Consider the following 14,545-nt stretch of genomic DNA (forward strand, 5'->3'; position numbering starts at 1 on the left):
CAATGTAGCGAGAAATTCCCGCACCCGAAGGCGTCCTTCAGCTGGCCCCTAAACAAATATTTACTAGTTCAGTGATAATGAACGCCATACTAATTTCCAAATTGTACACAAGAAACTTAAATTAAAATAATACAAGACTAACAAAGGCCAGAGGCTCCTGACTTGGGACAGGCGCAAAAATGCGGCGGGGTTAAACATGTTTGTGAGATCTCAACCCTCCCCCTATACCTCTAACCAATGTAAAAAAGTAAACGCATAACAATACGCATATTAAAATTCAGTTCAAGAGAAGTAACATTTCTTTGCAGATTAATACATTCCGACATGGTTATTTCAAACAAAACCTACTTTTTGAAACTCAAAGTCGAAAATAATTCAACGTACAAATAGCTTAAATATTTATCAAATAATACGATGCACAAATCAACTTTGAAAAGGTTAATGTGGAAACACATTTTACCTCCATCATTTTCTGACGTCTCTTGTAGTGTTTCTTCTTGTTGCATAACTGTAGCAGTGTCTTTGTGGTCACTTTTGTCTTTGGCCATAGAAGACTGAAATGTAATAATAATACGTATACATATCAAAATAACCTTAAACAAGTATGATTAAATTGTAGAAAAAGTAATCCATTGGATTGAACATGTTTAAAAAAAATGATTGGAGGTATTACAGACGTTTTTGGTACCTTTTATAAGCAATAGCTTAAGCAAAATACGCCCATATTCTTGGTATACGTCTCTTTTGATATTTCCTTTTAATTACGTTATTATTTTATTACTATTGGTTTTCCTCTAAATGGTCCAAACACCATTAAAGACACATTAATTTTCAGAATATGCAAATATTATTTCGAATTAAATCAAAACTTTATGTTCATTTCAAGTCCACTATTAGATGAAGGTCTAGAGAAAAAATATAACCAGTACAGAAAAAGAAATTTATAACGGCTTGATGTCATTTTCGAAATGGACACTCAAATACATTTTTAATCAGACGATAGAAAACGAATGTGTATATTCTAAGGTTTTCTTTTATGTTGGTCTGTAGTTGGGTTTTCTGTCAATTTTCGACAAAATTGTTCCTTCAACTTCTAAGGGAAAACATCCATAGTATACAACACAGACAAGGTCACGCTTGTGTTATACATTAATTAGTTATTCCTCTACAGTCTCAATAGATTAGTTAAATTGAATTCAAGATATGATCAGGAGACTGCATAAATAAACATAGTTCGCCAAGGTAAAACAGAAAGATAAAAATAATACACAAGAAAAACACATAAAATGGTTCTTAACAAGTAACAGACACCTGCACATTCCAAATTGCATGTCATGAGCTGCTGCCTCAATTTTTTTTTGCCGTTGTTATATACACAATACCTCAATGTTTGTTGTCTAGAATGTCGCGTTAAAATTTAATTTGTAATTTAGATTGTATCTTTATGATGTTACCCGTTCTAGTTCATGCATTTATAAATGAAATAAATAAAAAAAGAAATAAGTCTTTGTCTTTTTTTTGCTGATCTCCTTAACTACGAAAATGTTATTGACTTGACTTTTTCAATACAACGATTAACGTAATATTGAGGATAGATCTCTCCCCTTAAGTAGTATTATGGTTCCTTAATAGTTATCAAAAGTACCAGGATTATAATTTTATACGCCAGACGCGCGTTTCGTCTACATAAACCATTCCTTATATTGATACAAACCCATCTGGCAACAATGCAAGGATTGTTTAGCTTGGTATGCTAGGGGTAACAGAAAAACGAATGTTAATCTGTAGTTAAAATCTGTGCAAATATATCCGCTTAAGTTATTAGTTTATTTCGAAAATACCAATTCGGTTGTGCTTATGGTAATTGGGACTATTATTGAAATGATTGATGAGTCAAGAAACATTATTAATGCCGTAATTGTTTTATTTTAGATTATAAAACAGTCATATGGGAATGGTTTCAACTTATTTATGTATGTATATTGATTCTTATTAGTTACTTTGCGAATGTTAGCGAAACCGTTATCAAAATTGCCAGCAAAATCCTGTATGAAACATGAGTAAACAGTTAGAATTCGAAAAAAAGTTTCGCAATGCAGCTGAATAGATGAAAGACAATTGAATAACAGAAGTGTCCATTACAGAAGACAAATCCAAGTTAAGTGTTTGAGAGAGTAAAAATGGTCGTTCACCTTTGCGAACAATTATATAAATACAGGATCATTAAAGCAGGCAAACTACGGTTAATACATGGATGATAAGAAAACGAAAGGCAGACGAACTATGTATATTACATTTTCAACTCAAAAGTCCAGCATGTTAAAGGAATCTTTGAATGTGAAACAAAGTATAAATAAAGTCGTCTGAATATATATTATCTAAACATTGCTATCCAAAGATGAAAATAAACTGTCTTATTGATTATTGAAAATGTAGTGTATTGCTAGATAAAGGTAACCTTTGCTTTAATTTTACATTCTCGAAAACTTGTTGGTAAGACACTAAAATAAATGCTAATGCTTTTTGTCTAACAGCAACGTGATATTTGAGGCATGAACTAATAACACTTTCATTATTTACACCTCTGTTTTAAAGTGACCTTCGGGTCTTGTGTTGTACGAACTAAATCAAATTATGACCAGAACTGTTTTGCAGAGATTAACAACATATTTTGAAGAAAAAAAAGTTCTTGTTTTTTCCATTTTAATAAGTACGCCTAATCCTTTGATTGGGTTGGAAGTATCTACTGATTTGTTTTTAAAACTCGAATTAGATATTGGTAACACTGTTAAACGACAAAGACAGATATTGCGTACATTGCATGTTTAAATTGAGATTAAATGATTTAACAGAGAGGCAAAAGATACCAAAGGAATATATAAACTCATCAGTCGGAACCGACAACGCACGGGCCACAAAAGACCGAAAAAAATTCAGACAAACAGCAGTAAACACCAAACAACACAGAAAACTGAGGTCTGAGCAACACGTATAACACTATGAATAATTGCTGTATAAAATAAAATTATAGTACTTTTACATAAAAAAAATAGCAGTCCGTGTACATTTCTAAGTTTACAATGTTGGTAATCATATAATTGATTAAGAGTCTTCATAAGTGTACTTTTTTTTTACTATACATCACGATGGTATCATAAACTTGGTACTTTATAATAGAGTATTTGATATAAACACATTGAATCACAGTAATATTGAAATGCAATTTCTAAAATGTTTTGTCGGTTTTATTTTTAGTGTGTAAATCTGGATGGCTTTTCCAATATAAATGACAGCAGCACTATAAGTGTAAAACGACTACAAAATAGCCAATAGCTTAAATTTACGGTGGCACCATTCTTTCTTTGTTTTCAAAATACTAAATATCTTAAGTGTTGATCTATTATGATGGTGTGTATAACACGCATGTTTGACAGTTATCACTTGTCCTATTTGTATTTAATAAAACAAATATTCAAAAAAATATGCCGTTATCATCAATCAGCTTATCTGATGACTCAGGTTAATTAAAAAAACAAACAGATAATATAAAAGAAAGCAGTATCGGACACAATGACTACTTTAGTTCATGACTACAATGGTTTTACTGCTCTAGTTTACAGTGCAAAGATTTCCTATGCATATTCAAAATACTGAACCGTCAATGGAATTCGGTAGCCTTGAACTCTCAGTATTCTGTGTGTAGCAAACAGTTGTGCCCGGACGAAATAATACTGTCAACATTTGTTCTTAAAATAAAATTATATGCTGGTATCATATATCAGTAATTTTGGTAACTCCGATTTGATTTTTCAAATAAATTACAGTATTAAACAGGTCAGGACCACTACCTTATATGGAAATGCATAAATTAGCATACTTATGTTCTTGCACATGTAATTGTTTATTTACATGTGACGTAATTTATTTTTACCTAGGTTTTTGACCAATCAACTAAATGAGTCACAATGCATGATGGACTACTACGTGTTTACAATCAAGCAAGAACACGTGTTATTAACTGAAATACAACACATTTTTTCGTGCAATGCGGGATTCACAATTTCGCTTAGTATTTCATTTTGTGTATCCTCATTTATAGTTCATGATATAAAGTATTACTTCCATGCTCAGATTAACGAAGACTTGTTTCTATGCGAAGAAAAAACGGTTTGAATTACCCGATGTATAGCCATTAACATGTTTGATGATGGCACAGAGATTTCATGTATTTGTCCACCAGACAGCAACGAAACAACAGCAAAAAAACATAATTACCAATGAGACAAACTTACTAGTGTAAAGTCATCCGTCGATAAACGTCGCTGCTGATATTCACGAGTACAGCAATGTTCGTATAGATATTTAAAGCTAAAGGTGGGTCCTTGAATTTTGTGTTTGTAAAAAAGGCGAAGAAATATTTACATAAATGGCAGTGTAAACAAAATCTATAAGTATTTTGTTTTGTCACATTTCATTATATGGAACTTCCGAACTGTTCCCTTTGTTTTGAAGGTAGTGAATTCAGGAACTGTAGTTTCAGTTTGTTCGTTTTTTAACGGGCTCAAACATTTGTCAAACTGAATAAAATCATTACAGCTGATTTCTTTTACCTGCAAAGTAAAACTTTGGTTGGCTTGCTTGCTTTGTATAGTTGTTTATATACAAGCTTTGAAAATAAGATTGACATCTTTAAACAATATATATATATAGGCATAGTTTAACTTGCATATTTTATATTTTGTACAATATACAAATAAAGCAAGCAAGCTAACCAAAGTTTTGCTCTACATGCATTAGGAAATAAGCTGTAATGATTTTATCCATATGTATGTGCGACAAGGTGGAACAGTTGATGTTTTGTGAAAATTGCAGCGTTAGATCTATAATAAAAAAAAAGAAGATGTGGTATGATTGCCAATGAGACAGCTGTCCACAAGAGACCAAACTGACACAGAAATTAACATTTTAGACCACCGTACGGCCTTAAACAATGAGCACAGCCTATATAGCATAGTCTGCTATAAAAGGCCCCGATATGACAATGTAAAACATTTCAAACGAGAAAACTAACGGCCTTAATTATATATATAAAAAAAATGAACGAAAAACAAATATGTAACACATAAACAAACGACTACCACTGAAATACAGGTTCCTATACAATATTTTTTTTATGGGATAGATTTCTTCTCCTTTAAATATTTAATTGTGCCGTTTTTTTTGTTTGGATTGTTTTACACAAGTAATTTTTGGGTCATTTATCGCTTACTTTTCAGCATTGAACCTATGATGCTTACTTTACTAAATTATGTCTTTGTTGGAAAGATGTCTCATTTGGCACTCATGCCTCATCTTTTCATTTCTATATACAAAGCACGTTTTAAAAGAAAAAAAAATAATAGACAATATGGCACCCACTATGATCCAGAGACTTTTAATATTGGAGATATTTTACATATGTCAACAGGACAGCAGCCGAACGATAAGAAACCTCTGAGGTATATTTTGTTATAAAAATTAGCAACAAACGGATATTATCGATGGATGAAACAATAAAAAATGTATTGAGCTATATACCGTACCCGCTCAGTGGCGGATCCAGGGGCGGGGGTTCCGGGGTATGGGCCCCCTTTTTTGGACGATAAGTGTATTTGGATAGGGACATGTAGTTGGAACCCCCTCCTCTTTTGTCCAGGGTTAGGACCCCCCTTTTTAAAATGACTGGATCCGCCCCGGCCACTTTCATAACACTGATTTTTAGCATACTGAATATCATGATGTTTTTACTATAAGTTCAGGTTCTGATAAAAAAAAAATACACATTCAGTACAGAAAGAAGTGTTTCAATGAAAGTTTTCGTGTTTTCAGTCTAAGCAGAAATGATTTTGGAATGACATTATACAGGTTGAAAAGAGCTCAAATGAGTTTACTGGACAGTGGTCACTTTATTGAATATTTCACTGTGTCATGTCGTGAAATTAATGCAGGTTCAATTTATAACACTGCACAAAACCGGTTCAACTCCTTTTGCAAGGCGAAAAAGAAAGACGAATTGTGAAGCCAATAAACAATATTTTTTTAATCTGAGCATGCAAATTGAAGATTACACTATATATTTTACATTAAATATATTTGCAGAATAAAAACTTTGGTAATGACAGTCCCCGACAATATATAAGTTGACTGTTTTCCCACTAATTCCACGTGTTTTACGTAGTAGGTTACTCGTAGTAGACCACAATGCATTGTAGTTCATTGAGTCGATTGGTCAGTTTTTCAAGGCCATATTGGCCTTGTGTTTTGGAAATTACTATGCAAATATATTCTGACGTCAGAAAATCGACCTGTTAAAGATACACAATGAATACCAAGTGTTGCCCACTTTGATTAAATTACCAACATTTCCCTAAGTTAATCAAAATACTGAACCAAAATTAAACCACTAATATCGATTTCATGAAATAACGAAAGACCGGTAGGGACATTCTGCATTGCTGTTGTTAAAATCTCTCTGTTCATTCTTGATATTTGTTTTATCCAAGTCGAAATTTCGCTTTTTCAGGATTACATTTCTTTTTGCCCAGTTGATATTTCCCAATCCAAGGTGACATTTCTAACTTCCATATTGGAACTGCCAAATTATTCCTGAATGCAAACATTGAAGAGCTGGTATAACAAAAATTGGCGAAAAAGTTCTAAAGTCCTTCAGCTACTCATATTGAACTTTACAGCTATCAGAGCTATAATCTTGTACTTGAACATTCCGTTGAAAATATGTCTACAAATCAAAAGTGACGACTCATGTCACCTATACTTTCACTTTCAATATTTACAACCCAAAAAAGATACAATTTATGTAGTGAAATAAAACAAAGAAAATAAGTATAGCACTTAAAAACCTAAAAGAAACTAAAGATACATTTGGGTAAACAGTCTGAATGCGCATCTGATGCAACAAAAAGGGTTTTTGTTAATGCTAGTATTGATGATTACGTTACCTTCAGTAAATACGTAAATTTATCTGTCCCTGGTATCACCGATTTCTCCGTTCGTCGACGCATTCAGCATTTTTTTTGTATTTTAATTGATCTTATCTACAAATGGACTTATACACCAACATGAAGCCTTACCTTCAGAAGTTCTCGTAATTCTTCTTTTTCCTTTTCCGAATGCCAGTAACGTCTATTGACAATCTCAATCGGTGTTTTGTTGGCCTGAAATACAAGACAAATAGTTAGCAAAAAGATGTGTAAACGATATGCATTGATCAGTTGGAAATACAGGAAAATAAAAATCATCAAACAAATCAGATTATTACACCAGACGCGTGTTTAGTCTTCAAAAGACTAACCAGTCACGATTGAATAAAAATAAGTCAAACCAAGAAACCAAATTGAAGAACATAAGGGACCTTAAAATGGAAACTAAATTGTATCACTGTAAAACTAGCTCGATAGATACATTCATATAATAAAGTACTGGGGAGGTTCAATTTTATCATATTAAACACGATGAAATACATGACAACTGATAACACATACTACTTAACAACTGCCGATTAGTAAGACAAGTGTCGCAAGTGTGATATCCGATGAGAAACAATGCCGGAGCTTTAACAGAGTAAAGTGACACAATGCGGAATCATATATTATAAGACAGAGTTCAAAATATACATTGAACATAAGACACAGCACAGAATGAGGAAAAAAACATAAAACACATTGCCGAACTATAATTTGAATATAAGACATACTGCCAAACCATGAAGCAAAAATAACGCATACCGTCAAATCATCAATAAAAACATAAGACACACAGCCAAATAAACAACAACAGCATAAGTCACACAGACAAATCATGAATAAAACATAAGACACCCAGCCAAATCATTAACATGATTAATATAATAATAATACACATAGCCAAATATCAATAAAATCATAAAAGACACACAGCCAAATCATAAATAAAAACATAAGCCACACAGCCAAATCATAATTGAAAACATAAATAAAAACATAAGATTCATAGCCAAGTCACCAATAACAGCATAAACCACAAAACCAAGTCATGAATTAAACATAACACAATTAGCCAAATCATCAATGAAAAAATGAGACACAAGCAAAATCACAAATAAAAACATAAGACACAAAGCCAAATTATCAATGAAAGTATAAGACATACAGTCAGAGTATTAATAAAACATAAGACACACAGACAAATCATCAATGAAAACATAAGACATACAGCTAAATCATTGATAGAATGAATGAACAGTGCAATATCGTGTATAACCGATAAGCTAGAGTTTCAACTCAAAGGTAATACATGTAGGTAAGAGACATATTCAAATAAGAGATAATTGTTACGAAATAAAAGAAATTCACGACCTCTGTGCACAGAACGTGTGGTTTTGATTTTTTTTTATATGCTAAGTTTTTCAATTTATATTCATAACACATACTAGCTCAACTTTAATTCAATGAGTTATTAGTTAGTTGAACAAACGATGCATAATTGTCTTCTATTTCATTTTTAAATAAACTGCTTGAATCCTCCCCATTTTTCGCTTACTGCATTAAAACATGATGATGTCATTTGATTACGACCTTTTTAGTGAAAGGCACCCAGTAATACAAAAGAAATAAAAAGCTATTACTAGGCTGATCAACTTTAACGCTTTTTAATGTTATGTTCATTCTTTGTTCTGAATACATTTTAATATGACTTCGCAGTGAAATGGTATCTGTTTTGTTCTATGTCAGTTGTATATACATAATATAATACGAAATAAAAAGTAAAATAACTGAGCCTTATCAAATGGCAAAATCAAAAGCTTAAACACATCAAACGAATGAGAAACAACTGTCATATTCCTGACTTGGTATTAACATTTCCTTGTGAAGAAAATGGCGGATTAAACTTGAATTTACAGCTAGCTAACCTATGACGGGTAGCAGCTGTAAGCTCTTAGAAACCGAATGAGTTGGGAAATGTATTTCCAATATTCAGGTAAAGATGGTATATTGCTACTAAAGTGAAGGGAATTTTGATTTCAAAATTAAATCGTCTCGTTTGCAATAGATTATGTTACTATGATGACTGCGTATGTCAAATTCGAGGTATAAGTTTTAAAAAATAAGTTTCAATATCTTTCTCTTTATATCGTTTAAATTTTAATTTTAAATAATAAAAACATTTACTGAGTGGCATTTAAAATAACTTATTGCGCAAACAATAAGGCAATTTTTTTTTATAAAAAGGAAAAATTTATCAATTTTAAACAATCTGAACAACAGTTTAGTATCTTATATCGGATATACATTATATTTTGTAAAAACAACCTTTTCTGCTGTCGATAACTACATGTATGTAAATCAAATTTCGGTTCATGATTTCTATTAAAATAAATATTTTTTATACCAAACTGGGAATTGAACTAATGAACGCCAACTCTCGCAGTGAATTTGTACTATCGATAAATAAATAAAAACAGATTGAACAGGTAACTCTAAACACTTGAAAAGAAAATTAATATACATGTAGCAAAAAATCATAGGAAGAAAATAGCAAAAAGGAATTTAAAAATAATGGAACGATAATGATAAATGTTTCTTTAGGTTTTTATTCGTTTTTTTTATTTATTTATTTGTTTCGTTACGAGTAGATTATTTTCATCAGTTTTGTTTTAGATTGAAGTAAGTATTTTTAGTTTTTTCGCTACACTGACAATTATTTCATCAAATATTATGAATTAATCGTCGTCTAGGGATATATATATATCACTTCCAACTTTAAAAAAAGGTCGATCTGTAAATATAAGACTTGTAGCAATCTATCTAATCAATATGTATTGCGGATTTCTCCATGTTTAATTTGTGAAGGTAGCTAATGAAAGAAAATAAATGTGGGATCTACATCAATGATAGTAAGATAACTACATACACTATTCACAAAGACATACTTTGAATAAATGGAAATCAATGATTACACTCTTAGACAGAGATATTTTGAAAAATGAATAAATGAACAGTTGGGACAAACATTTATGTGATATGATTTATGAAACAATCACTTTTAAATATATAACAGAGCAAAACTTAGAAATATAATTGTTGGAATGTTTTGATAAATATAGATGTTGTGTGGTTCCAAATTCCAACACGATGATTTTTTTACTGCTGTTTTGAAGAAATATGTTCCGTTAACTGTTATTGACTAATTAGCTGTAACTAAATTCATAAAATTGACATTGTTGTGAACTGTTATTATTAAGAAATTCTTTGACCCCTGTTTATTTTTTTTTTTTTTTTTTTTTTTTTAAAATCACTTTTTTCTGTTTTATAATATTTATGACCCCTTTTGTAGACATGTGCATTACTAAATTTGCAAACTGCAATAGTATCAAAATAGCAAAGATAATGAATAATAGAGATTGTCCATTTTTGTACGTATACTAAGGAAAACTTCATGCAAAGCATTATTAATTATAATGTCATTGCATTTTTAAATAGAAAAGTTTTTTTTTGTGGCAAATAAAACATAGATTTTTGTAGAAAGTCCACAAGATTTTGGTTATGAAATTTAAAACATATATAACTCACCTGATTTTCTATGATAAGAACAGTTTTATTTAAGATATGATGTGATAGTGTTTATTGTTTTAAAAAATCCTAAACAATATTTAAGTTAAAAAAAAAACCTCGTGATGAGTCAGTAAGGTCAAGAGCATCGTGTAATTGAATTGGTCCATATTTATATTTGTTTTAACCAATATCTAGCTTTTAGTGTTGTCAAATCGTACACTTTTGCCTAAACGGTTACTCGGATAATCGTTCGACCGATTAACCGGTTAACCGGTATAGTTTAAATTCGGGTTTAAAAGCCTTATCATAAGTAACCTACACATAGATATAACATGTGGTATGAGTGTCAATTTGACAACCTTTCATCCAAGTATTAATTTACGCTTTTAGAATTGACTATTGTCCTTTGGCATTATAAGGCTTGTCTTTGAGGATTTTAATTATCAAATAGACCGTATCAACTATAGCGTCCGTACCAACTTCAGATTGAAAAATAAAAAAACAACCTTCTTGATCCCGTTGAATTGAATATGTTTGAAACCGATTCTTTCCTTTTCTCTTGTTGTCTCCGAAAATAATCTGAAGTGTTTCAATTTGAAATGATTAATTATATAAAAAAAGAAGATGTGGTATGATTGCCAATGAGGCAATTCTCCACAAGAGATCAAAATGACACAAAAATTAATAAATTTTGGTCGTTGTATGACTTTCTCTTTGGTCTGTTTCCTTGTTTCTTTAAGCATGTTACTCGAAATATCACGTATCACGTTTATGTATATGGCTCTGATCTGGCTGTAGATTAACATCTAAGAAATAGTTAAATTCATTTTTATGATTTATGTCATCATTATTTATAACAATTATAAAAATCATTGAAATAAATTACTTTGCTCTTTAAAGGCCCTTTAATTTGGAATAAAAATATCTTATCTTATCTTATCTTATACATTGAGTACATTCCCATTGGTTTGCATTTCACAATTTCTGAGTTAGCATTTCGTTTAAAGTAAGACCAAGCCTTTAACATTTAGATGTAGGTCTGCAAATGAGTTACTTTTTGGCGCAAAAAGATATCGCCCACTGATTAAAAGTTACTGTTAAAAAATATGTATACTAAATATGATCCTGCCCCGAGCTGAGAGACAACTTGAAGTTCTAATTAATTGTATGTTTTTAGGATTAACAATAGCAATCAATTTACTGGACAATTGATCTGTCTAATTTAATACCACGACGACAACTTTTAAATAAAAAATAACTCTTTAACATATTTAATGCAATTCAAAATTTATATCAAATCTACCAAAATTGATAAAAAAAGTCCGGTTAACCGGTTAGCGATTTTTTGTTTTAATTATTTTTGTGTGTTTTACGTTCAGAGACACATTGATGTAAAATGCACGATCTCGTAGTGCTAAATGTGGTTAATTATAAATAATTAGAAATACATAAGAAATGAGGAAAACTCAACATTACCTTTTGTGCATTTTGTGGGTAACTCCATTTTGATACAACGAAAACACTGAGTGGGAAAATATTTTATCGATTACTTCTCTTTGTTTTTCACTCATCATGTTATTTATAACTTTCTTTTTACGCATCATAGATTGATTGTTGTTTGATTTACGTCCAGATGCAAATTAATCATAAACATTTTTTTGAAAGAGTAAATACTGTCTATCAGTAAAATATCAGAAAAGTGGAAAAAGAAACGAAACAGTTCGCGCATTGCGTGTTTTAAGACTCTTTTTAAACAATAAAACAAACGTTAAAAAAGTTTTTTTTTCGATTATTTATATGCATATATATGATCAAATATCATGATGAGCTGTAAGTACAATATATATAAAATGAGAAAAGTAAAAAAATAATAATTTGTATGATAATTTGTTGAATCATGAAGAAAATATTGGTATATAGATGTTAGATTCTACTTGTTAATATTAATTTAGTTGTGTCGGTATTTCCTTAGATTTTACTCATGAAGCCGTAATTCTAAGTCTGTCTTATGCATATAGAAAATATTCAAAAATGAGGTGTTTCAATCATCAACATGTGCAAGTTCAGTGTATATAGAGTGCGAATCCTGACATATAATTTTTACTGTAACTGTCATATATTTTAATGTAGATTGATAAACAAACAGACGATAAATTCTGTTTTGGATTATCGCGACTACATACATCCATATGTCAAACTGAACACACATCTGTAAATGTAACGAAAAGTTCGCAAACAGAGCGTGTGGAAGATTTAAAAACAGGCCTTAAGTTTTATTTTCAGAAAAAAAGTACCTTTTAACATAGTTATTAATGTTGTATAACTTAAAATGTTTTGTCATTCAGTTTTGGATTTAATTCTATTATACTGATAACGTTATGAGGGTGGTTCATGTTTACTGTCAAGTAATGATACTAAACTTTCATTGTCACTGTAGGGGCGATTCATTTCTAATGTATATGCGATGCATTTTCATAGAAAGAAATTTATTGATTTTCTTCAGATAAAACCTTTATTCAGACGACTCACTAACAAACTTAATAAATTCAGGATTTTATTACATATGGTTACTTTATGATTACAAAAATGAGGTGGTGATACATCAATGAATTCAGTAAAAATAGCATTTATTGCTTAAAAAAATCAATTTTGTGTCCCTAATAGTTTGTCTGGATCTATATGTATTGTCAAATTTATCCAGTTTTTCAGTTTGGGTTTATATCTAAGGTGCATTACATCTCATACCGATGCAACGTTATCTGTGCGTATATCTTTGGCAGAATAGATTACACTGGACCTACATATCACGCTTGGATGAACAAATATTCATGTATTTTATACTACAGTATATTTTTGAATCATTTACACGTTAATAGCCACCTCACCGAAAATCTTTGAATATGCAATATATAAACACCTTAATACGGTCATATGATCTTCATGTGACTCTGATGTCGCAAACCTATCTGACCTTAATGTGACACTGACCTTTTCCCTCAAGATAACAGTACTGGAATTCTCAGAAATTGGATTGCAATAAGGCTCTCCCGATTTGTGGGCTTCTCTTACTCCAGTAATTCATGTTTCACGTGAGACACATACGAAATTTAGTTGTTTTTAATTTTCATCATGAAGTGTTAGGAATGTCAAATGTTAAGTATTAATGCTTTCTTACTAAAAAAAAAACACCAAAAGATTGGTAGAAACAGTATATTATTTTCTGATCGATTTTTATACCAACAAACGGTATGTAACTACATGTATGGTGGATAAACAAAACGAACGTACATAAAAAAAATCGAAGAACGGTGTCGAACTCACACCCGGAATCAACAGTTACTGTACACTGTGTATACGCAAGTAAGCATCTACGATTAGTTTGCATAGTAAATTGTACATATCATCAATATCAAAATCATTTAATGACTATTTTCTGTTTATGCATTTCAAATTATCATATAAAACAACATTGAAAATGAATCGCAACTCCAAAACTCCCACGTCAGAAATGATAGCACTTACACTGATAATACGTCGCACTTATAATTAAAATGAATCGCATTCAATAATTGATATAATAAAAATCGGCTGCTTCAATAGCACATTTGGTAACTATTATCTTGTTATTGCATATTAAAAAGTCATATTTAAATGAAATTGTGTAAAAATAAAAATTGAAATAGATTATTTTGTTTTTTCAAAAAGGAAACAAACGCATTTTCCCCCGTCATCCTTCAATCTACAATAGTAATACTCGCGAATGACAGTGAAAATGAACTATCTGAAATCGCACTGTGTATACACTGTAAGTTTATTCATTCTAATTGTTTTAAGAAGAATAAAACGAAGGCAATTAAACTAGACAAGTAAGGTCATCCAAGTATAAACAACTATCTGGAAGAAACAGACAAGTTGAACGATATGCATACGTTATCATTCTTCTTGTTTTTAATACA

The 14,545-nt window shown here is 30.8% G+C and overlaps 1 protein-coding gene across 1 annotated transcript in view; it reads right to left on the minus strand.

Annotated features, from left to right (window-relative positions):
* LOC134727737 (uncharacterized) overlaps positions 1 to 14,545 on the minus strand; it is a 162,006-nt gene that overhangs the window by 37,581 nt on the left and 109,880 nt on the right. The window contains exons 22-23 of the mRNA XM_063592123.1: positions 7,131 to 7,214; positions 461 to 554 (exon numbers count right to left, since the gene is read on the minus strand). Coding sequence (XP_063448193.1) covers positions 461 to 554; positions 7,131 to 7,214 — 178 coding nt within the window. The remainder of the gene's footprint in view (positions 1 to 460; positions 555 to 7,130; positions 7,215 to 14,545) is intronic.

The sequence above is a fragment of the Mytilus trossulus genome, chromosome 8, assembly GCF_036588685.1.
Source record: "Mytilus trossulus isolate FHL-02 chromosome 8, PNRI_Mtr1.1.1.hap1, whole genome shotgun sequence".
NCBI classification, from domain to species: domain Eukaryota; kingdom Metazoa; phylum Mollusca; class Bivalvia; order Mytilida; family Mytilidae; genus Mytilus; species Mytilus trossulus.